The sequence below is a fragment of the Macaca thibetana genome, chromosome X (genome assembly GCF_024542745.1).
Source record: "Macaca thibetana thibetana isolate TM-01 chromosome X, ASM2454274v1, whole genome shotgun sequence".
Lineage (NCBI taxonomy): Eukaryota > Metazoa > Chordata > Mammalia > Primates > Cercopithecidae > Macaca > Macaca thibetana.
Window position 1 is genome coordinate 131,660,046 of NC_065598.1, and position 24,051 is coordinate 131,684,096.

General features: G+C 39.3%; 1 protein-coding gene and 1 non-coding gene across 3 annotated transcripts in view; one reads left to right on the forward strand and one right to left on the reverse strand.

Moving 5' to 3' along the window:
- Positions 1–13,649, reverse strand: part of ARHGEF6 (Rac/Cdc42 guanine nucleotide exchange factor 6) — a 119,392-nt gene extending 105,743 nt beyond the window's left edge. For both annotated transcript variants that reach the window (XM_050777205.1, XM_050777204.1), the window contains exons 1-2: positions 12,713–13,649; positions 11,399–11,482 (exon numbers count right to left, since the gene is read on the reverse strand). In XM_050777205.1, coding sequence (XP_050633162.1) covers positions 11,399–11,482; positions 12,713–12,877 — 249 coding nt within the window. In that variant the 5' untranslated portion in view covers positions 12,878–13,649. The remainder of the gene's footprint in view (positions 1–11,398; positions 11,483–12,712) is intronic.
- LOC126946985 (U6 spliceosomal RNA) lies at positions 6,071–6,177 on the forward strand. The gene has a single exon (XR_007722846.1). It is a non-coding gene; the product is annotated as a U6 spliceosomal RNA (small nuclear RNA).
- Positions 13,650–24,051: the final 10,402 nt, after the last annotated feature.

Sequence of the window (24,051 nt, forward strand, 5' to 3'; positions counted from 1 at the left end):
GGCCACACTGCGCATGCTGCTGCCGTCTGCTTCAGCCTCTACCGGGAGGGCTGCCGGTGGTGCCTGGCATGCTGCGGGTCACTGCCAGAGCTTCAGGCGGGATTCCCGGACTCATGGACTAGCCCTTTCTGGTGGCCTGCTTCCTCCCTCACCCCCAGATGCAACTCAGAACCCCCAAACTCTAGGGTGAGCCGCCGAGACACCCGAGAAGCGCTGGCTCTCCAGAGGCCCTTCACATACCACCCTGCCTCCAACTATCCTCGATGCCCTTCCCGGCCTTTCCGATAACAGGCCCCAAATCAAATAGTCTCTTATGAGAGAGAACGAAAACGTTCATGATAGATGGGAAATATTTAAAATCGTACTCAAAGTCTAATTTTTACAGAAATACAATGCACTCTGTAAAATATTAGGATGGCCAGACTCATGGGTGACGTTTAATGTAACTCTTGGAAATTCCATTAAGCATGTCAGATTTGCACAACAGAAGAAAAGAACTTGCCAAAATCCTCTTTGGTCTTCCTACTAGTTCCAACTGAGCAGCTAAATATGCAAAGCTTTGCCTAGCAGAAACTGATGGAAATGGGCCAGTTAAAAACAGACATTACAACCACCAGACATTACCCAACCTCTACTCTAGTCTCCTCATTTTACAGATGACTCAACTGAGGCCTGGAAAAGGAGATCCAGACTTCACACAAGTGGCAGGGTCAGGGCTTGAAAGAAGATCTGCTGATACCCATTACAACTACTGGTTAGTTGCTGGGCCTTGTGCCTAACTCCTCCCAGGAGGCACTGCGCTGCTAGATATTTAGCCTTGACTCATAATCATTAGTAGAGCTGCCTTACTTTCAGAACTCCTTCCCTGCAGAGCAGACCCTGGGAAATGGCAAATCGTCCATCCCACAAACCTCACTTTGGGGAGGGCACCCATGCTGTTCCGGTGACAAGGCAGATGGAGTGACTCAGGGAGACAGGAGGGAATGAGGGGGTGGGGGCAGAGAAAAAAACATACTGCTACCAGCTGGTACTGGAAAGAAAGAGAGAGGGGGAGAAAGAGAAAGAGAGCGAGAGAGTAAGAGAGGGAGTAAGAGAGGAGGAAGTGAGGGAAGGAGGAAGAGAGGGAAGGAGGAAGAAAGAAAGTGAAATAAGTACTAATTGAACCTCATATACATTCAACGAAATCCCTCCAGAATGAAATATCTTTTTAAAAAATAAACTTGGGGCTGGGTGCGGTGGCTCATGCCTGTAATCCCAGGACTTTGGGAGGCAGAGGCAGATGGATCACTTGAGGTCAGGAATTCGAGACCAGCCTGGCCAACGTGGCAAAACCCTGTCTCTACTAAAAATGCAAAAATTAGCCGGGCATGATGGCGGGCACCTGTAATCCCAGCTACTTGAGAGGCTGAGGCACAAGAATCCCTTGAAGCCAGGAGGTGGAGACTGCAGTGAGCCTAGATCACGCCACTGCACTCCAGCTGGGTGACAGAGCGAGACTCCATCTCAAAAATAAATAAATAAATAATAAACTTGGCTCAGGAGCAGAATTGGAGATGGTAGGGTATCCCTGGCAATGGGCTGGTAGTAATGGTGGCAGAGGACAAAGGCAGATTACCTTCTGGGGATATGGCAGTGGAAAGGATTGGCTAAGAGGAAAACCATAGGTTTAGAGCTTTCAGAGACCAGTCGATCATGTAGTTGTAGCCAGGACAATGCAATCAAAGAGGTACTACCCAGGCCATTCTTGACTGATCAGAAGAATTGTAGGTGCCCCCAACTCTCACCAACTTCAGGGGCAACACAAAAATAAAACTGCCATTGCTAGAACTTTTGTTGTTGAGAGACATCAGTAACCCTCTACCTAGACAGGAGGATTCTTCTATATATTCTGGAAACTTTTCACTTGGGATCTGAGCATTTTTCCCTGCCTTCTCCATTCTGTAAGAAAATAAGAAAGATATATTTGGTTCACAAAAAGGAAATGCAAATAGACTATAAAGGGATAAGAGGATGTCCAAACTCATTAGTAATCATGAAATACAAATTACAGCAATAAATGAAGTGCCATTTTCATCCATCAGTTTAGCAAACATTAAAGACAAATAATATCCAGTGTTGCCAGGGACAGGAAGAAGACACTGTGTACACTGTTGGTGAGAGTGTAACTTGGTATAACATTTTTGTAGGGCAATTTGACATTATCTATCATAATTTCACACAGTAATCCAATTTCTATGAAGAAAGATCCTTCAAGAATAATCACAGATGTGCACGAATTTCTATGTGCATATATAACATAATCTACTGGTTTTTATCCCAGGAATGCAAGATTGATTTAATATATGAAAATAAATTGATGTAATACAGCACACAAATATAATAAACAAAAACCAGCGGTCATTTTAACAGAGGTAGAAAAAGCATTTGACAAAATCAAACCCTTTTCATGATAAAAACAAAACAAAACAAAACATTTATAACAAACTCAGAATATAAAGAAACCTCCTCAATCTGATAAAGGGCATTTACCAAAAACCCACATCTAACATCATATCAATGGTGAAAGACTGTCTGCTCTCATCACTTCTATTAAACATTGTACCGGAGGTTCCAGCCAGAAAAATTAGGGAAGAAAATGTAATAAAAGGCATCCAGATTGGAAAGGATGAAGTAAAACTATCCCTATTCACCAATGGCATACTCTTGTATAAGAAAACCATATGGGAATCCACTAAAAAACTATTCAAACTAATGAATAAGTTCTATCAAAGTGAAGAATACAAGATGAACATGAAAAAATCAACTGGGCAGGCACCGTGGCTCATGCCTGTAATCCCAGCACTTTGGGAGGCTGAGACAGGTAGATCACTTGAGTGCAGGAGCTCAAGACCAGCCTGGGCTACATGGTGAAATCCTGTATCTATAAAAAATACAAAAATTAGCCAAGCATGGTGCTCCACACCTGTGGTCACAGCTACTCAGGTGGCTGAAGTAGGACAATCACCTGAGCCCAGGAGTTTGAGACTGCAGTGAGCTATAATCACACCACTGCACTCCAGCCTGGGCAACAGAGTAAGATCTTGTCTCAAAAAAAATTATATTTCTATACATTTGCAGTGAACAATTTAAATACCAAATCAAGAAAACAATCCTATTTTTTGATAACACCAAAAATAATAAAATCCTTTGGTATAAATTGAACCAAGAAGGTATAAGACATGTACACTGAAAAGTACAAAATATTGCTGAATTAAATTAAAGACAAATAAGTGGAAATACATCCCATGTTCATGGATCCAAACATTTAATATTATTAAGATGGCAACACTCCCCAAAGCAATCTATAGATTGAACACAATCACTATCAAAATCTCAGCTGGTCTTTTTTGCAGAAATTGACAAGCTGATCCTAAAATTCACATGGACATGCAAGGGATCCAGAATGGCCAAAGTGATTTTGAAAATGAAGAACAAAGTTGAAGGACTCATACCTTCTGCTTTTAAAACTTACTACATAGCTACATTAATCAATTCAATGGAGGAATTGGTTAATGTTGTATTTTCAACAAATGGTACTGAAACAACTGGATGTGCATATGCAAAAGAATGAATTTGGACCCCTATCTCCTACCATATACAAAAATTAACTCAAAATAGATCAAAGACCTTAATGTAAAACTATATTATTCTTAGAAGAAAACAGGAAAAAAATTCAAGACATTTAATTACAAAAGAGTTTCTTAGATATGACAACAAAAGCCCAAGTAACAAAAGAGATGAATTTGACTTCATCAAAATTAAAAGTTTTTGGACAGGCAATAACAAATGCTGGAGAGGATGTGGAGAAAAGGGAACCCTCATACACTGCTGGTGGGAACGTAAATTAGTACAACCATTATGGACAGTTTGGAGGGGCCTCAAAAAACTGAAAATTGAACTACCATATGATCCAGCAATCCCACTGCTGGGTATGTTACTCAAAAGAAAGGAAATCAGTATATGGAAGAGATAACGGCAATCCTGTGTTTGTTACAGCACTGTTCGCAAATTAAATTTGGAAGCAACCTAAGTGTCCACCAACAAATGAATGGATAAAGAAAATGTGGTATGTATACACAATGGAGTACTATTCAGCCACAAAGAAGAATGAGAATCAGTCATTTGCAACAACATAGATGGAACTGAAGGTCATTATGTTAAGTGAAATAAGCCAGGTACAGAAAGACAAACATCACATGTCCTCACTTATTTGTGGGATCTAAAAATCAAAACAATTGAACTAATGGACATAGAGAGTAGAAGACAGGTTGCCAGAGACTGAGAAGTGTAGTGGGGAAGGAGGTAGGGATGGTTAATGGGTACAAAAAAATGAAAAAAAAAAAAAGAATGAATGAATAAGGCCTACTATTTGATAGCACAACAGGGTGACTATAGTCAATAATAATTGTACATATTAAAATAACTTAGAGAGTGTAATTGAATTGTTTGTAACACAAAGGACAAATGCTTGAGAGTATGGATACCCCATCCTCCATGATGGAATTATTACACATTGCATGCCTGTATCACAACACTTCATGTACCCCACACATATATACACCTGCTATGTACCCACAAAAATTGAAAATAAAAAACAAAAATGTCTAATTAATACACTTTTATGGGGCAGGCATAGTGGCTAACGCCTGTAATCCCAGCCTTTTGGGAGGCTGAGGCAGGTGGATCATTTGAGGCCAGGAGAGCTTGGCCAACATGGCAACACCCCATCTCTACTTAAAAATACAAAAATTAGTCAGGCATAGTCACAGGCGCCTGTAATTCCAGCTACTTGGGAGGCTGAGGCATGAGAATCACTTGAACCTAAGAGGCCAAAGTTGCCGTGAGCCGAGATTGTGCCACTGCACTCCAGCCTGGGCGACAGAGCGAGACTCCTTCTCAAACAAACAGACAACAACAACAAAAAAATTGTGTTACAAAGGACACTATCAAGAAGATGGTGGGGTGCTTCAGAGAGCGCTTTGTTCCCAGATGTCTCAGCAGACTTTCCTGATCAGTTACTAAATGTGTGATCCTCTAAAGACCCTACGACATTGTAGCCATATGAGAACACACAGATGGAGGTCACTTGGAGAAGCCAACTGGCCACCCAGAGGACCAGAAGGCAACAGCTTTTTTAATGTGGTCACCATGCCTCAGAGCCCAATACTCAATTTGTCGGTATGGTGCTGCATCTGCGGCTCCATTTTTCTGCATTTTCAAGCTGACAATTTCAAGCCAGTATTCTTTCTTTAGATAAATAATAGTGTGTTCTAAGCAACAATCAAGTCCTGCTCTTCTTGCTTTTTGTACATCTACAGTTTTATAGAGTCAACAAAAATCCATTAGGTATGTCCTATGCCAGGCACTGTGCCAGGCACTTTGGGCCTGAGAGAGACTCTATCCAGTGACATTTGCAAATATTTATGTTTAGGTCTGTCTTCCAGCTACCTGGAAGCTTGAGACAAGATGATGAGTCTTCTTGGCTGCTTTATGCTCCCCAGCTCAGCTTTTGGTCTCATTCCTTATGTACTGATTATTAGACTTCTTTCTGGGTTCTAGGAGTGCCTTGATATGGCTCCTATATATCCCTTACAAGAATAATTTTGCACACAGCAATGCAAAGAACATTATCTAGTAATAACACCACAGAAAACAGCTATTGTGCATGCCTTATGTGCAGTGCTATATTAAGTGCCTTGGATGTATTATCTCATTTGATCCTTAAAACAATCATATACAGCAGATATTATTAATGTCTCCATTATACAGATAAGGAAAAAGGAGCATAGAGAGGTCAAGTAACTTTCCCAGAGTTATGCAGCCAGTAATTGACCAAGCCAAGATTCTAATCTAGGTCTGTCAAACTAGAGAAGGCATGTGCTTAACCACGATGCCAGATATTGCCTCATTACAATATTCATATAATGTTCAGGTCAGCAAGAATTATCAAAAAGAGATAAAAATGTCTCCAGTGTCTCTTATTTAAGAAGAGAGAAAATTAAGACATACATTTTAGAAATATTTCTATCTTGTGCTCACTTCAGCAGCCCATATACTAAAATTGGAATGAGATAGAGAATATTTGTATGGCCCCTGCACAAGAATAACACAAAAATTTGTGAAGTGTCCCATAAAAAAATAAAAGTAATAAACATAACTTTAAAAAAATATTTCTATTCAAAGTGGAAGAATATTTTAAGCATTGGTGCTTAAAGGAGTAAGCGTTAGTTATCAGAAAAATCCTGAACAATGCCTAACCTGGAAGGTATTTCTGTATCATCCAGTATTCTTAGAACTGCAAAGAAGCCCGGCAAACCTTCTGGCAGCTTTAGAATGCAGAAATCATTGGCAACTTCACCATGTTTTTATTTGAAAAAAAAAAAAAAAACCATGGTATTGGCCAGGTGCGGTGGGTCATGCCTGTAATCCCAGCATTTTGGGAGGCCGAGGCAGGCAGATCACTTGAGGTCAGGAGCTTGAGATCAGCCTGGCTAACATGGTGAAACTCTGTCTCTACTAAAAATACAAAAATTAGCCGGGTATATGCCTGTAATCCCAGCTACTTGAGAGGCTGAGGCACGAGAATCGCTTGAGCCCAGGAGGCAGAGGTTGCAGTGAGCGGAGATGAAACCACTGCACTCCAGACTGGGTGACAGAGCAAAACTCTGTCTCCAAAAAAAAAAAAAAAAAAAAAAAAAAAAAAAAAAAGGAAAATATCTCAGCATTTATTAAAGAAAAATTTTAAATTTCCTGAAGAGTCTGGACCATAATAGAAAAAGAGAAAATTCCATAGTAGACATTATTCTATAAGGGATATAAAGTGGTTGCCCATCACACCAACCTCAAAAGTCACAGACTCAGACCCACACATAAACAGCAAGAGAGAAAGAAACAGAGATTGAGAGAGAGGGTGCAAATTGGGCAATAGGGGAAAGTGGAATAAAATATTCTGAGTCAGATATAACCTGGCCCTAGGGCTAACTTTAGGAAAAATGGTGAAGGAAGCAAAGTTTATCTGGGGCAAAGCTACCAGTATTGCTAATAATAATATCTACCACGCTGAGAATACTTACTACATTCCACGCACTCTTCTGGGGCTTTTTCATATATTTGAATTCATTGAAACGTCACATGATTCCATTGGACATTCAAAGAAAAATTGGTACCAATCCTACTAAAACTATTCCAAAAGACAGAGAAAGAGAGAATCCTCCCTAAGTCATTCTATGAAGCCAGTATTACCCTCAGACCAAAACCAGAAGAGGACATAACAAAAAAGAAAACTACAGACCGGTACACCTGATGAACACAGATGTAAAAATTCTCAACAAAATACTAGCTAACTGAATCCAATAGCATATCAAAAAGATAATACACAATGATCAAATGGGTTTCATACCAGGGATGCAGGCTTGGTTTAACACATGCAAGTAAATAAATGTGATACACCACATAAACAGAATTAAAAACAAAAATCACATGATCATCTCAATAGATGCAGAAAAAGCATTTGACAAAATCCAGCATCCCTTTATGATTAAAACCCTCCACAAAATCAGCATAGAAGGGACATACCTTAAGGTAATAAAAGCCATCTATGACAAACCCACAGCCAACATTATATTGAACAGGGAAAATATGAGAGCATTCTTCCTGAGAACTGGAACTAGATAAGGATGCCCCCTTTCACCATTTCTGTTCAACATAGTCCTGGAAGTCCTAGCCAGAGCAATCAGACAAAAGAAAGAAATAAGGGGCATCCAAATCGGTAAAGAGGAAGTCAAACTCTCACTGCTTGCTGATGATATGATCGTATACCTAGAAAACCTTAAAGACACATCCAAAAAGCTCCTAGATCTGAAAAATGAATTCAGTAAAGTTTCAGGATACAAAATCAATATGTCAGTAACACTACTATACACCAACAGCAACCAAGCTGAGAATCAAATCAAGAACTCAACCACTTTTACAACAGCTGCAAAAAAAAGAATATACTTAGGCATATACCTAACCCAGGAGGTAAAAAAATCTCTACAAGGAAAACTACAAAACACTGCTGAAAGAAATCATAGATGACACAAACAAATGGAAACACATCCCATGCTCATGGATGGGTAGAATCAATATTGTGAAAAAGACCATACTGCTAAAAACAATCTACAAATTCAATGCAACTCCCATCAAAATACCATAATCATTCTTGACAGAACTAGAAAAAACAATACTAAAATTCATATGAAACCCAAAAAGAACACACATAGCCAAAGCAAGATTAAGCAAAAAGAACAAATCTAGAAGCATCACATGACCCGACTTCAAACTATACTACAAGCCTATAGTTACCAAAACAGCATGGTAGTGGTATAAAAATAGGCACATAAACCAATGAGACAGAATAGAGAACCCAGAAATAAAGCCCAATACTTACAGCCAACTGGTCTTTGACAAAGCAAACAAAAACATAAAGCGGGGAGACGACACCCTAATCAACAAATGGTGCTGGGATAATTGGCAAGCCACATGTAGGAGAACGAACCTGGATCCTCATCTCTCACCTCATCTCTTATCTCTCACCTCTCTACAAAAATCAACTCAAGATGGATAAAGGACTTAAATCTAAGACCTGAAACCATAAAAATTCTAGAAGGTAACATTGGAAAAACTCTTCTAGATATTGGCTTAGGCAAAGAGTTCATGACCAAGAACTCAAAAACAAAGGCAACGAAAACAAAGATAAATAGATGGGACCTAATTAAACTAAAAAGTTTCTGCACAGCAAAAGAAATAATCAGCAAAGCAAACAGAAAACTCACAATGTGGGAGAAAATATTCACAAACTATGCATCTGACAAAGGTCTAATATCCAAAATCGACAAGGAACTCAAACAAATCAGCAAAACTAAATAAATAAATAAATAATAAAAATAAACAAATAGGCTGGGTATGGTGGCTCATGCCTGTAATCCCAGCACTTTGGGAGACCGAGATGGGTGGATCACCTGAGGTCAGGAGTTTGAGACCAGCCTGGCCAACATGGTGAAACCCTGTCTCTACTAACAACACAAAAATTAGCCGGATGTGGTGGCGGGCGCTTGTGATCCCAGCTACTCAGGAGGCTGAGGCAGGAGAATCGCTGGAACTGGGGAGGTGGAGGTTGCAGTGAGCCAAGATCACACCACTGCACTCCAGCTTGGGCAACAGAGTGAGACTCAGTCTCAAAATATAATAATAATAATAATAATAATCCCATCAAAAAGTGGGCTAAGACATGAATATACAAATGGCCATATACAAATGGCCAAGAAACATATGAAAAAATGCTCAACATCACTAAGCATCAGAAATGCAAATCAAAACCACAAGGAGATATCACCTCACTCCTGCAGAAATGGCCACAATTAAAAAACTAAAAAATATTAGATGTTGGCATGAATGTGGTGAAAAGGAAACAATTCTACACTGCAGGTGGAAATGTAAACTAGTACGACCACTATGGAAAACCTTAAGTATGAAGATTCCTTAAAGAAGTAAAAGTAGAACTACCATTTGATCCAGCAATCCTACTACTGAGCATCTACCCAGAGGAAAAGAAGTCATTATATGAAAAAGACACTTGCACACACATATTTATAGCAGCACAATTTGTAATTGCAAAGTTATGGACCCAGCCTAAATGCCCATCAGCCAACAAGTGGATAAAGGAAAGGTAATATATATATACATACACACACATACACACACACACACACACACACACACACACACACACACCATGGAATACTACTCAGCCATAAGAAGGAACAAAATAATGGCATTCGTAACAACCTGGATGGAGGTGGAGACCATTATTCTAAGGGAAGTAACTCAGGAATGGAAAACCAAACAACATATGTTATCACTTATAAGGGGAGCTAAGCTATGAGGATGCAAAAGCCTAAGAATGATATGATGGACTCTGGGGACTCAGGGGGAAGGGTGGGAGTGGGGTGAGGGATAAAAGACTCTACATTGGGTACAGTGTACACTGCTCAAGTGATGGATGCACCAAAATCTCAGAAATCACCACTAAGTAACTTATCCATGTAACCAAACACCACCTACCTGTTCCCCCCAAACTATTGAAATAATATTTTTACAAAAGGTCACACTAATCCTAAGAGTTAGGTGCCACTATTATTCCCATTTTGTAGGTCGGGAGACTGAGGCCTAGAGTCATAGTTAAGTAACATGCCCAAGGTCACAAAGCTGCTAGTAAGAGAGAACTGAGATTTGAACCCAAGAAGTTTAGCACTAGAGTCAATGCTTAAACCACAACTATTTGTCCACAGATAATATGACTAAAGCTAATCTATTAATATAGAGTACTACTTCTGTCCCAAGGCCCTATGTTAAGGACTGTACATAAATTATCTCATAGATCTTATGAGGTTGGAGCTCTTGGCCCTAAATTATTACACAGTCTCTTTCTGTCACTCAGACTAGAGTGCAGTGGTGAGATCACAGCTCACTGCAACCTCCGCCTCTCGGGTTCAAGCGATCCTCCCACCTCAGCCTCCCTAGTAGCTGGGACTACAGGCACACGCCACCATGCCTGGCTAATTTTTGTATTTTTTGTAGAGTCACCATTTCACCATACTGTCCAGGCTGGTCTCGAACTCCTGGGCTCTAGCAATCCTTCTGCCTTGGCCTAGGATTAAAGGCATGAGCCACCATGCCCAGCCTTATTTGATTCTTAAAGCAATCCCATGAGTTGGCTATTAGCATGTCCATTTTACAGATAAAAATAATGAAGCACAGTGAAGTTAAGCAACTTGATGCACATGTGGAAGTATCAACTCCCTTTCAGCAACACTTCCTATACACACTGTAGGGATCCATATAATATAAAATAATGCAACAAAATTTACTACACAATTTCTACCTCAGAGCCAAGTTCTCTCAGCTTTTCAAGGCCTCTGTTCTAAAGTGTTAATGGGAAGGAGTAACAATGGCCTTTCCTCTTTTCTCAACTTGGGAGGATTACAGTGACCCTCTCCAACAGTCAGTGGCCTGCTTTTGGTTCCCCCTTAGTAGGGGAACACACCCACACAAGCTCTGTCACTGGAAGCCTGTTTACAGGGCTTGGATGCTGTATATAAAAGACATCATTGTGTGAGTTTTGATTTTGTTTTGTTTTGCTTGGAACTGGTTTCTGGAAAAGACAGACTAGCAATCCATTACTGGGGACCACCAGTCTGCTACCTCTGTTTAACTCAGTGGCCAATGACAGTGAAAATAAACCAAGTACTTTTACTACCAATCTTGATTAGCAGAGCAAAAAAAACAATAACAACAGGGAAGGCACCCGGGGTAGGCTTACTTCCACTTGGAGGGTTGCACATCCTTTCAGAAAGTCATTGATGTTGTTGATGCAGTCAGCTTCAGTTTGGGGATCTAGACAAAACTAGAGGAACACAGTGAAATGTCACTTGGAGATTGTCATCCCATGCCAAGCAAAGTATATTCATCATTTGCTGATAACTAGAGAAAGCAGGCTTCTTAAGGTGTGGGGCAACACTGCTGTCAATCCAGGAAGAGAAATAACCACTGAAGGAAGTGATGCAAAAATCTAAACGGTCGATCTTTGTTTCAAATGTCACCAAACCTTTAGTGGCAAGTCATGTCTACTTACAAGCTTTCTCTCATGCCTTCTATTCCAGTGTGCTGATGGCAAGTTAGGGAGACCAAGACAGTTTTTTTAGCTTAGTTCTTGCTTTCAAGAGAGGAAGCAATCCCTGGTACCTCTCTCTTTCCTCGCTTCCCCCTGATAATTTAATAAAATTATATTTCCCCTTGGCTGTTCTCTACATTGGATCCCATTTCTTTACATTTTATCACTATGTAATCACTCTTTCTCAAGTGTAAGAAACTATAAGTAAATTTATTTGCTCAATAAAAATACAAACTGGTCCATGCAGGCAAAAGTGATATACTCACAGTCCATGATGACCTTAAGAAAGTAAATGTAAAATTGTACCTTTAAGCTACTTAAAGTGCCTACTTAAGAAATTATCTATTCTTGTGATCATGGGTTTCCAGCTATTAAAAATCTTGAATTGTTTTAAAGAGAGTAAAGTTAGTTTCACTTTGAACGCACATTGCATTCGAAACATATATCTGGTTTCTATTGCTTTTACAAACTTTATGTGACATTTTGAATTATTACTCTTAGTTGCTACATAGTCTCTCCTTCAATGGATTTTTGTAAAACGAAATCTACACTGATTTTAGTCAAACTGCCAAAAAACACCACCAAGATCTGTTATAAATCATTCTATTTTTCCACAGACTCATAAGTACCCCAAGTTCAAAACATGTCCTCGGTACACAAGGAGATGTAACATGCATCTCCACGATAGAGCAAGCTTGTGATATGAGTGTTCTCCTTGTCCCCTATTGCCAGTAGTGTCACAGGTTTTCCCTATACTACAATTTGGGGGCCAATTACTAAAGAACAACATTTCATTTTCTTACATTTTCAAACTACAAAAACAGTAAGAAAAAATGTCTAACTCTTAGAAAAATATTAAAGTAGGAGACTCCCACGGCCTGGGAAATAGAAAAATCTCAAGAGTTATATGATTGCTACTCTCTGGTGATAAGCAATCCCAAAGAGACTACGAATTTCCCTTACCTTTTCCACAGAGCCGGGCATGAGTCTGTTGATCAGTTTGCACAGAACTACCCCATTTTTCAGCGAGGACTTTAAAAACTCCTCCGGATCACAGATGGTCTTTTTAGGGGAATCTAAAACTCCCAAAGATATAAGCCATGTCACGATTTGTTCTTCTGGATTCATTACTGAGGACAGTACACTCCAAACAGCACTCTGGGGCAGCTGCAAGGACTAAGCCACATCCGCGATTGCATCTGCTGTTGTCTTCCTTTTTATGAGTTCTCTTCGGGTGCTTGCAGGGCAAAGGTTTAAAGCAACTTTTCTCAAACAACAGCGGAACCCACTCAAAATACAGGATTTTAAAACCACAGAGATCACGGTCCAAGACGTGGAAACAGTTAAGAATTAACCTAACAATCCTGGATAACACTGGTTTTTCCTTTTCAAAACCTGTAAAACAAACTCATTAGGATAAAAAAAGAAGAAGAAAAACACATGCACACACGCATACACACACACACGCACACAGAGTGCGAGAAGTTATAAGGGAAGAAAGTGAGAAGGATGCTGGGGAGGGAGGAGAGACAAGCAAGCAAGTGCTTTGGGAAACAGAGGTGAGCCAGCACTTCAGGGGACCTTGGAAATGAGACACTCATGGGCCAGTCTGGGAAAACACTGTCAATAAATAGTCTAGCCCCAGTGAAAATCTGGCTTCTGTTAGGAGGACGATGCCAACTGGCTCTTAGGTCAGACAGATCTGAGCCTCATGGGGAGATACGCTGGCACAACAGGGCTCAAAGAAGGTAGGCAGAAAATTCGTCCAAGAAATAACCGGATGTCCTCATACTATCTCCCAAAGATGGTGTGTCACGATGATTCCTTGCAAAACACGTTGAGTTGCATGGTGACAATATGCCAAGCAAACGAAGATTGTGCCTGCTGCCAGCCATCACTGTGTATAAGCAGAAGCTAGAAGAATGGCATTTTACTTTGCAGCCAAAAAGCTATGTTTAGGGAAATAGGCTAAGGATAACATCTGACATCCTGTTTACTTGCATTCTTTAGCAATTCTTTTTCTGGACCTGGTTCCACTACATAATCCAGCTGCAGTACCCTAAGCAAAGGCTCAGACTCAGTCACATAAGTGGGTAAAATACATTTGAAAAAATAGAATGTTTGAGAACAAAAGAGCACTTGTCCTCTATCTACACTACAATGTGGAAGATTCATATTTCCCCAACAAAAAAACACTTTGCACTCAAAATACTGCTCTGAAAGAAAAAAAAAAAAAAAAAAAAAAAAAAGTCTATAACAAGAGATCTTCATCATTCTCAAACATTTTCAGAACCACTTGAAATAGGCATACTATTGGGAAATGTATGATAAAGCCAACTTTAATAGTATAACTCTATGTTGGCAAATGTGTGGCACTTACCATCACCACCTCTCCTCAAGCATGGGAGACATCAGATCATTTACAGCTCTTTCCTGCTAAGCCTCAGAATTCTTTTCAACACAGCTTCAGGCATCTACTACCAAAGAATCAGCTTAGATAACCCTACTAAACATTTTCAAAGCTGCCCTTTCTTGCTCTGTCAGGACACTTGTCACACTTCACTATTATCACTTGTTGATATGATGATCTGACTCCTCCACCAGAATGTAAGCTTCCTAAACTCGGGGTCTTGTTTGTTTTATTTAACACTGTGTTACCAACAGACTGCCAGGTATACATGGTAGATGTTAAAAAATGTTGAATGAATGAATGAATAAATGAATGAATGTATTCAGATGGCGTCCCTGATATAGACAGTAGCTGATTATAGCAAGGATTTTTTGTTTGTTGGTTAGTTTAAATGACTTAAAACAAATATTTTTTCTCGTTAATGATTTTTACCATTTTATTAAGCTGTAACTGACACATAAGGAACTGCATATATATGATTTAATGAATTTTGACATATACATACATCTTTGATACAATCACACAAATGCAATCCAGATAAACCTTTCCATCACCCCCAAAATCTTCCTTGTGCCCTTTCAATTCTTTCTTTCCCCTTTGCCTCCAAATCCCAGGCAACCACCAATCTATTTTCAGTGTCTATAGATTAGTTTGCATTTTCAAGAATCTTATATAAATGGAAGTACACAGTATGGTACTATCTTTTTCCTGGCTTCTTTAACTCAACATCATCATTTTCAGACTCATTCATATTATTGTGTCTGTCCATAGTTCTATAACAAGGTTTGTTTGATGTACTTGTGACTTAAGCAAAATAAGTATAGTCAATCAAAAGTTCTCATTGACGTTGACCCATGGCCAAATCTATGTAATGGAAATAAAAACATAATCCATTTGTTGATAAATAAAATTCCCAAATCTGACAAACTTAAACACATTTTTATATGTCATTTGAACAGTTTTCACAATTGCTCATCAAAATTTTACTCTACAGACAAACAAAATCTGGCAGTATTATTGAGGTATCACTTACATCTTCTGATGAAGAACAAAGCCTGATTAATTTTGTGAACCCAGCCTCCTCCAAAACAGGCTTGAGTTCACCAAGGTCATCTGGATAAAACTCGGCCTCGTTTTGGACACTCACTACAGCAAATATTACTATGAGTCATAAAGTATATCAGAATGGCAAGGCCACTGCCTCAAGGCAAAAGAACCAGTTCTATTTGTATAAAGATTGGAAGTTACAGTTGGTGTGCTAAAATGTCAACAAATCTAGGAATTCCAGGGCAGTGGCAAGCATATAGGTGAAATGGGTACCCACAAAACCCAGGCTGGTTAGGGACTCAAATGAAGATAGAAAGGAGCTGAAGAACTGAGGGAATGTGGGGAGAGGGGGAATCCAAAGACTGGGGTCACAGCAACACAAAGAGCAGGCTTCACACAAGAGCATGAGAAAAAAAAAGCAAAGATCTCTCACCCTACCTCAGAACCTCGGTACCACACCCTCTGGGCCACTGAACCTGCCTCTTCAAGGGCTTTCCCACTTCCATCTTCTCATCCTAATGAACTCTCTAACAAGGCACATTTGGGTTGATTTTCCAAAAACACCTCTAGTGTTAATACCCCTGTTCAAAAACCCTCAAAGGCCCTCTATTGCCTAAAGCAGTGATTGACAGAAAACAATGTTCATATGATCATCTCCTGTGAGGCGTGGAACGTAAGCTAAAATAGGTAACATTTCATGAAAAATCAAAAGATCTTCAGGAAATAAGGCAAATGTGAACATTTATTAAGACTGAATGCTGGGTACACTGGTACCTGTTTTACTATTTAGTTTCATGTGTTTAAAATGTTACTAACCGATTCTCTTTCATTTCAAATCTACTAAGGCACTTATTTAAAAATAATATTTGTGAGCTCTCTTCCCAGATACTCTAGTTCAGAAGATCTGCAGTGGGATAAAGGAATCTGTGTTTTCAAAGTATCCCACTTGATTCTGATACAGATAGACCAAGGTCACACTTAGAGAAATGAGTTTATCGGTCTCTAACCTTCTACCCCATTCTAATTTCTGCCAACACTTGGGTCATTTCAATATCCACAAGAACAACAATCCAACATCATGACCTCTCAGTTCCTTGACCTTCTCAACCTGTAATCAATTTATTACCTCTCATTTCCCCTTTATGCCTATTCTGAGAAAATGGACCTGGGGCCTTGAAATATTTTTGACTTTGCCAGCTGGCATGATATGAAGTTTTATCAGTAGGCAGTGGTGGAGAGACATTGCAGGAAGAAGGGGTTTTACTTCCTGTTTTCTGTGTGCTCGCTCCACAAGCTCCTGCCGAGCTCCCAGCTTTCCTATTGCCTACCTACTGCAGCACTGGTTTTCCCAACAAACAGCAGGTAGCAGCCTCCCCAGGCACTACCCTTGAGTGTTTAGGCAGCAAAGCATCTCTGATGAGACACCTTCCATGTGAACCAGCACCGTAGAGGGATATATTTCAGCAAGTTCCAGAGAATGTACGTCCAATAAGTTCCACCGACTCAGCACCAGAGCAACTTCTCCAATAAGGCCTGGATCTCAGCCTTGGGTGGAGAGGAGGGTTATCACAGCTCTAGAGGTATCAGCCATTACACATTATTTTTATATTGTCTGCTATTTATATCTGCTATCCCATATTTTTCAGAGTTTCCTTCACTTATTATGAGCCAATCCTTCAATACTGCAATCCCCTGTTATTGTTAATTCTTTATGTTAAACTTTTCTTGTTAAAATTACTATGTAATAGGCTGGGCACGGTGGTTCACACCTGTAATCCCAGTACTTTGGGAGGCCAAGGTGGGTGGATCACCTGAGGTCAGGACTTCAAGACCAGCTTGGCCAACATGGTGAAACCCAGTCTCTAATAAAAATACAAAAATTAGCCAGGCATGTGGGGCATCTGTAATCCCAGCTACTCTGGAGGCTGAGGCAGGAGAATAGCTTGAACCCGGGAGGCAGAGTTTGCAGTGAGCCAAGATCATGCCATTGCACTCCAACCTGGGCGACAAGAGCCAGACTCCATCTCAAGAAAAAAAAAAAAATTACTATGTAGTGTCTATGTTCTGATTGGACCCCAACTGATACATCTTATTATCTTAAATGTATACTTCCTCTCCACTTTAGCTAACCTCTTGGAAGGTTACACCTTGTACTTTTTTATCACACAAATTTCTCTGTCTCCTAAGTCATGAATTCCAACATTACTTTTTTTTTTTTTTCCAAGACAGAGTCTCGCTCTGTCACCCAGGCTGGAGTGCAGTGGCGCCATCTTGGCTCACTGCAACCTCCACCTCCCAGGTTCAAGCGATTCTCCTGCCCCAGCCTCCTGAGCAGCTGGGACCACAGGTGCACACCACCAGGCCTGGCCAATTTTTTTTGCATTTTTAGTAGAGACGGGGTTTCAACATGTTGGTCAAGCTGGTCTCGAACTCCTGACCTCATGATCCACCTGACTCAGCCTCCCAAAGTGCTGGGACCACAGGCATGAGCCACCGCGCCTGGCCCAACATTACATTTTCTAAAAAACCTACCATCTTTCCAGCTTGCTTGTTACTCCCACTACAATTCCTTGACCTCATAGGTATCTCCAAATCATTTTTTTTTCTAAAATGAGTATACAAATTTACATTCCCACAAGCAGGGTATGATTTCCCATTGCTCCATGTCATAGGTAACACTTGATATTTCAGACTTAAAATCTTGTTATTTCGTGGGTATGACATTTACATTTCTATGATTACTAATGAGGTTGAGCATTTAATATGCTTATTGGCCATATATGTTTCCTCTTCTGTGAGATACTCCTTCCTACTGCCCATTTTTCTATTGGGTTGTTTGTCTTTTTGTTACTGGTTTGTGAAAGTTTGCTGTACATTAAAGATATGAAATTTATGTCATTTATATGTGTTTGCAAATATCTTCTTATATCTTTGTTTTTCATTTTATGGTGTCTTTTAAGGAACAGAGGGTCTTAATTTTTAAAAATGAAATACTTTATCTCACTCTTGTGTAAAATAAATGTAGAATTTGGCTTTCCAAGCCTAAAATGCAGTTTCGTAATCATCAGAGACCCAGGATTCTACTCTCCTGCCTCCTTGCCATACTTAGCTTGTCACCTCATAGTTCAGAATGACTATTTATGTGAATGTCGCTTAGGCAATGGTTTCTTAGATATAACACCAACACAACAAGCAACAGAAGGAAAAAAATTGATAAATTGGTCTTCACTAAAATTAAAATTTTTGTGCTTCAAAGGTGTATTTGTCCATTCTCATGCTGCTAATAAAGACATATTCAACACTGGGTAACTTATGAAGGAAAGGTTTAATTGCCTCACAGTTCAGCATGGTTGGGGAGGCCTCAGGAAACCGACAATCATGGCAGAAAGGGAAGTGAACATGTCCTTCTTCACACGGTGGCAGCAAGAAGTGCCAAACAAAAGGGTGAAAAGCCCCTTATAAAATCATCAGATCTCGTGAGAACTCACTCAGTATCACGAGAACAGCAGCATGGGAGTAACTGCCCCCATGATTCAGTTACTTCCCACCAGGTCCCTCCCATGATATGTGGGGATTATGGGAACTACAATTCAAGACGAGATTTGGGTGGGGACACAGCCAAACCATATCAAAAGGACACCATCAAGAAAGTGAAAAGACAACCCACAGAATGGAAGGAAAATATCTGCAAATCATATATCTGATAAGGGACTTGTATCTAGAATATATAAAGAACTCATAACTAAATAATAATAAAAAGACAAATAAGTATAATGGATAAAAATTGAGTAGACATTTCTTGGGTTTTTTTGTTGGTGGTAGTGGTGGTTTTGTTTTGTTTTTTGTTTTTTTGGTTTTTTTTTTTTGAGACGGAGTCTCACTCTGTCGCCCAGGCTGGAGTGCAGTGACACTATCTCAGCTCACTGCAAACTCCACCTCCTGGGTTCATGCCATTCTCCTGCCTCAGCCTCCCGAGTAGCTAGGACTACAGGTGCCCACCACCGTGCCTGGCTACTTTTTTTTTTTTTAATTTTTTTTATTTTTAGTAGAGATGGGGTTTCACCATGTTAGCCAGGATAGTCTTCATCTCCTGACCTTGTGATCCGCCTGCCTCGGCCTGAGTAGACATTGCTACAAAGAAGATGTACAAACGGCCAATAGGCACGTGAAAAGATGCTCAACATCTTTAGCAATCAGAGAAATGCAAATCAAAACCACAATGGGATTCCATTTCATACCCATTTGGATGGCAATAATAAAAAAGACAGACAATAACTAGCGTTGGCAAGAATGTGGAGAAACTGAAATCCTCATACAATGCTAGTGAGAGTGTAAAGTGATGGGGCTGCTGTGGAAAACAGTTTGCAGTTCCTCAAAATGTTAAACATAGTTACCATATGGCCCAGTTATTCCACTCCAAGAGAAATGAAAACATATATCCACACAAAAACTTATATACAAGTACTCACGGCAGCATTATTCATAACAGTAAAAATTGAAAACAACTCAAATGTCCATATCACCTGATAAATTGATAAATAAAATGTTATAATGGAATATTGGTCATAAAAAATTAATGATGTACGGATACATGCTACATCTTGAACGAACCTCGAAAACATTATGCTACATGAAGGAAGTCAGACACAAAAGATAATATATTGTATGATTCCACTTATATGAAATATTCAGAATAGGCAAACCCCTAACGACATAAAAGTAGAACAGCAGTTGCCTAGGACTGGGGTGAGTGTTGAGAGGAAATGATAAGTTATCACTCATAGGTATGAGGGTTTTAAGGGGGAAGGGGAGCAATAACAAGAATGTTCTAAAATTGATTTGGTGATGGTTGGACAATTCTATGAATATACGTAAAGCCATTGAATTGTACACTTTACATAATGTACAATAGCTTTTCAATAGTTAAATGGTTAAACAAACTGTGGTACATGCATATCATGGCATACTACTCAGGACTAAAAAGGAATAAACTATTGATATATGCAACAACTCAGATGGATCACAAGGGAATTATGCTGAGTAAAAAAAGCCAGTCTCAAAAAGTTATATGCTGTATGATTTCATTTATATAATATTCTTGAAATGAAAGACGCCCAGTGGTCTCACAATGCCAGAGGTACAATGTGTGTGTAAAAATATTGCCTCTGACAAACAGTACAAAGGCATAGAGGATTATATAGTCTGCTTTCCCAAGGAGAAGTGAATACTTTTCTTCTGGAGGGGCAACTTGGGTTCTGGAGGCATTTTGCTGACAATCTGGCCTCTGGTGGTACATCAGGAGTCATTTTCAGCTTTTCCTACTCCTTAGGTTTTGCCAGAACCCATTGGGCAACGAATATTGGGAAATCTGCCAAGGGGAAAAAATTCAAAGGCATAGAAGACTATTGTGTAAAATCACCAAATTGGATGGCCAGTGTGTTCTCTTCCCTACTCCATACCACGATGGGGTAGGTGATGATGCAGTCTGGTCACAAAGAATTGACATCATACATAATGGAACCTTCATATATTGTGAGTTGAAGATTTTAAAGATGAATGTGGAAAAGCCTTTAACAAAGATGCATAGTCCAATGTTCTCAGGGGCATTGGTGAAATGCTCATTCTTTATGACAAACTGAAGAAGCCATCTAAGTGCAATCTAAATAGAAATGAGAACCAAGAGAATCATGAGAATATGTACCATGCTTATTATTTTCAACCACTGAGAAAGTTCCATTGTCTTTTTACCCAGGCCAGATCATGTCTGTAGACATGTCTGTAGAAAGATACAGAGAAGAAGACCCGCTGTGATCACATTTGATCATTGGAACTGATTATTCTGTATATATTGATCATGGTCGGGGGCAGCAACCATCATTATAGGTCTACAGAGGACAGATCTCAAGCTAAGCAGATCTAGAAACCACTTAGTTTAAATGTTTCTTATGGTACCCTCAAGTTTTGTTTCAGTATTTTTTTTAAAGCAGTCCCACTTGTACTAAACCACCACATACTATTTTTGCACAGTTGAATATTTGCAATATTGCTCTATGTTGGGCATTCTGCCATAAAATAATAAATACACAAAATACTCTTTTTTAAAAAATCAAATATCAATGGAGCATTGATTTAAATTATAATGCACCTATCAAATCAAATACTTAAGCAGCTTCTAGAAAGAATGACATAAATCATGTACTGACATGGAAAGATATCCAAAATATACTAAGTTTAAAAAGCAAATTGCAAAATAGCACATATGGTCTGATCCCCTTTGTAAAAATAGATGCTTAATTGTCCTTATTTAAAAAAATACAATGGTCAGTCACGGCAGCTCACGCCTGTAATCCCAGCTACTAGGGAGGCTGAGGCAGGAGAATCTCTTTAACCCGGGAGGTGGAGGTTGCAGTGAGTCAAAACAAGTCCAGGTGACAGAGTGAGACCCTGTCTCAAAAAAAAAAAAAAAAGGACTAGAAACGCAGCTCTTTTTACTGAATATTCATTAGATGTTTCCTCAACTTCAGATGCAGAAGGTTAAATTGATCATACCACTCAGTTTATCATACATATAAAAAGTCTCCTCCCATTTTTTCCCTTCATTCACAAACACTATTCCCCTCACAGATGCCATTCTAATATGCATAATAAATGTCATTAAATATCCATGTTCTCTCATACTGTATGTAATGCGCTTTTCTGTGCAGAAAAGAGGTTCAGGTTGTCCATTGCACAAGAGCCTTAAAAGCAATGCTATTCACAATCACAGATATTTTAATATTTTTACAATTCAAAGACTCTAAGTTTAAGAACTCAGGGATTTCAGATTGGTGATTTCAATATGACTGTACACGATCAATTCAACATCCTATTTTCTCAGTTCTTTGAGGAACAGCGAGTTTGGTGAGTATCAGGAGCTCAGTGTTTGGCATGTCATGTCATCACAATTGAAAAGGCTATTTATCATCCAAGTACAGGTTCTCTTTAAAGCATTGAAAGAAGTTAGAAATTATTTGACAAAAAATGAATGTACTATTTAAGAAAAATTTATTAATAATGCTAAACAAATTGTAGGGTCTCTTAAAATTGACACCAACTTCTCCAATATAGAAACACTAGAAAAAGGCAAAAGACAATTCATTTCAACTGTATATCTGAGCCCATATATGATCTATATAACCCCATAGAGCCAATCTATGATCAATTTCAAATTCAAATTTTAAAATATTATATAAATTCCTTATAAATTCTGGATATTAGACTTTTGACATGTGCATAGTTTGCAAATATGTTCTCTCATTCTGTAGGTTGTCTGTTTACCCTGTTGATAGTTTCTTTTGCTGTGCAGAGGTTCATTAGTTTAATTAGATCTCACTTGTGAATTTTTGTTTTTGTTGCAATTACTTTTGAAGTTTTCACCATGAAATTTTTGCCAGGGTCTATGTTGAGAATGGTATTCTGTTGGGTACTATATTCATTACCTGGGGTAATAATCTGTATACCAAACACCTGTGACATGCAATTTACCTATGTAACAAACCTACACATGCAATCGCTGAACCTATTATTAAAATAGAAGTTGGAAAAAGAAAAAAAATCGTTCCTATCACGTCGGGGTCAATGGGCATTTTGGGCGATTGCGGTGTCTCACGCCTGTAATCCCAGCACTTTGGGAGACCAAGGCAGGCAGATCACCTGAGGTCAGGAGTTCAAGACCAGCCTGGTCAACATGGTGAAATGCCGTCTCTACTAAAAATACAAAACTTATCTGGGCATGGTGGCCCATGCCCGTAATCCCAGCTACTTGGGAGGCTGAGGCAGGAGAATCACTTGAACCCGGGAGGCAGAGGTTGCAGTGAGCCAAGATCACATGCCACTGCACTCTGACCTGGGCCACAGAGCAAGGCTCCGTCTCAAAAGAAAAAGAAGCATTGTATAAAATATCATATTTAGCTCTTTTCTGGCTGAAACCATAGGGTATCGAAGAGAAGTTTCCTGCTGTTCCAGAAACCCTTAAGAAAAAGTGGAGGAATTTCGCAGAGCCTGAGAAAGAAGTTTGCTCAAAAGATTCTTTGAAAGGCAAGGAGGAAGTTTTTGTATGAAAAAAATGAAGCACTGTCACAAGGAATATAGATAAATGTACAGAGCTGAAATCAAAATAGCTAGGATGGCAAGAAAAGCTGGCAACTTTCTATGTACCCACAAACCAAAATTGGCATTTATCATCAGGATCAGAGGTAGCAATGCTCTGAGCCCAAAGGTCCGAAAGGTGTTGCAGCTTCTTCACTTTCTTCAATGGAACCTTTGAGAAGCTCAACAAGGATTCAATTAACAAGTTGATGATTGTAAAACCATATATTGCATGGGGGTACCCAAAGCTGAAGTCAGTAAATGACCTAATCTACAAGCGTGGTTATGGAAAAATCAATGAGAAATGAGTTGCCTTAAGTTGCTCATCAGCTTAAGGAGATTTGGGGCTGAGACGATGGGGTTTTCTAAATATACAATCATGTCATCTGCAAACAGGGACAATTTGACTTCTTCTCTTCCTAATTGAATACCCTTTATTTCTTTCTCTTGCCTGATTTTCCTAGCCAGAACTTCCAACACTATGTTGAATAGTAGTGAGAGAGGGCATCCCTGTCTTATGTCAGTTTTCAAAGGGAATGCTTCCAGTTTTTGCCCATTCAGTATGATATTGTCTGTGGGTTTGTCATAAATAGCCCTTACTATTTTGAGATACGTTCCATTAATACCGAATTTATTAAGAGTTTTTAGCATGAAGGGCTGTTGAATTTTGTCAAAGGCCTTTTCTGCATCTATTGAGATAATCATGTGGTTTTTGTCT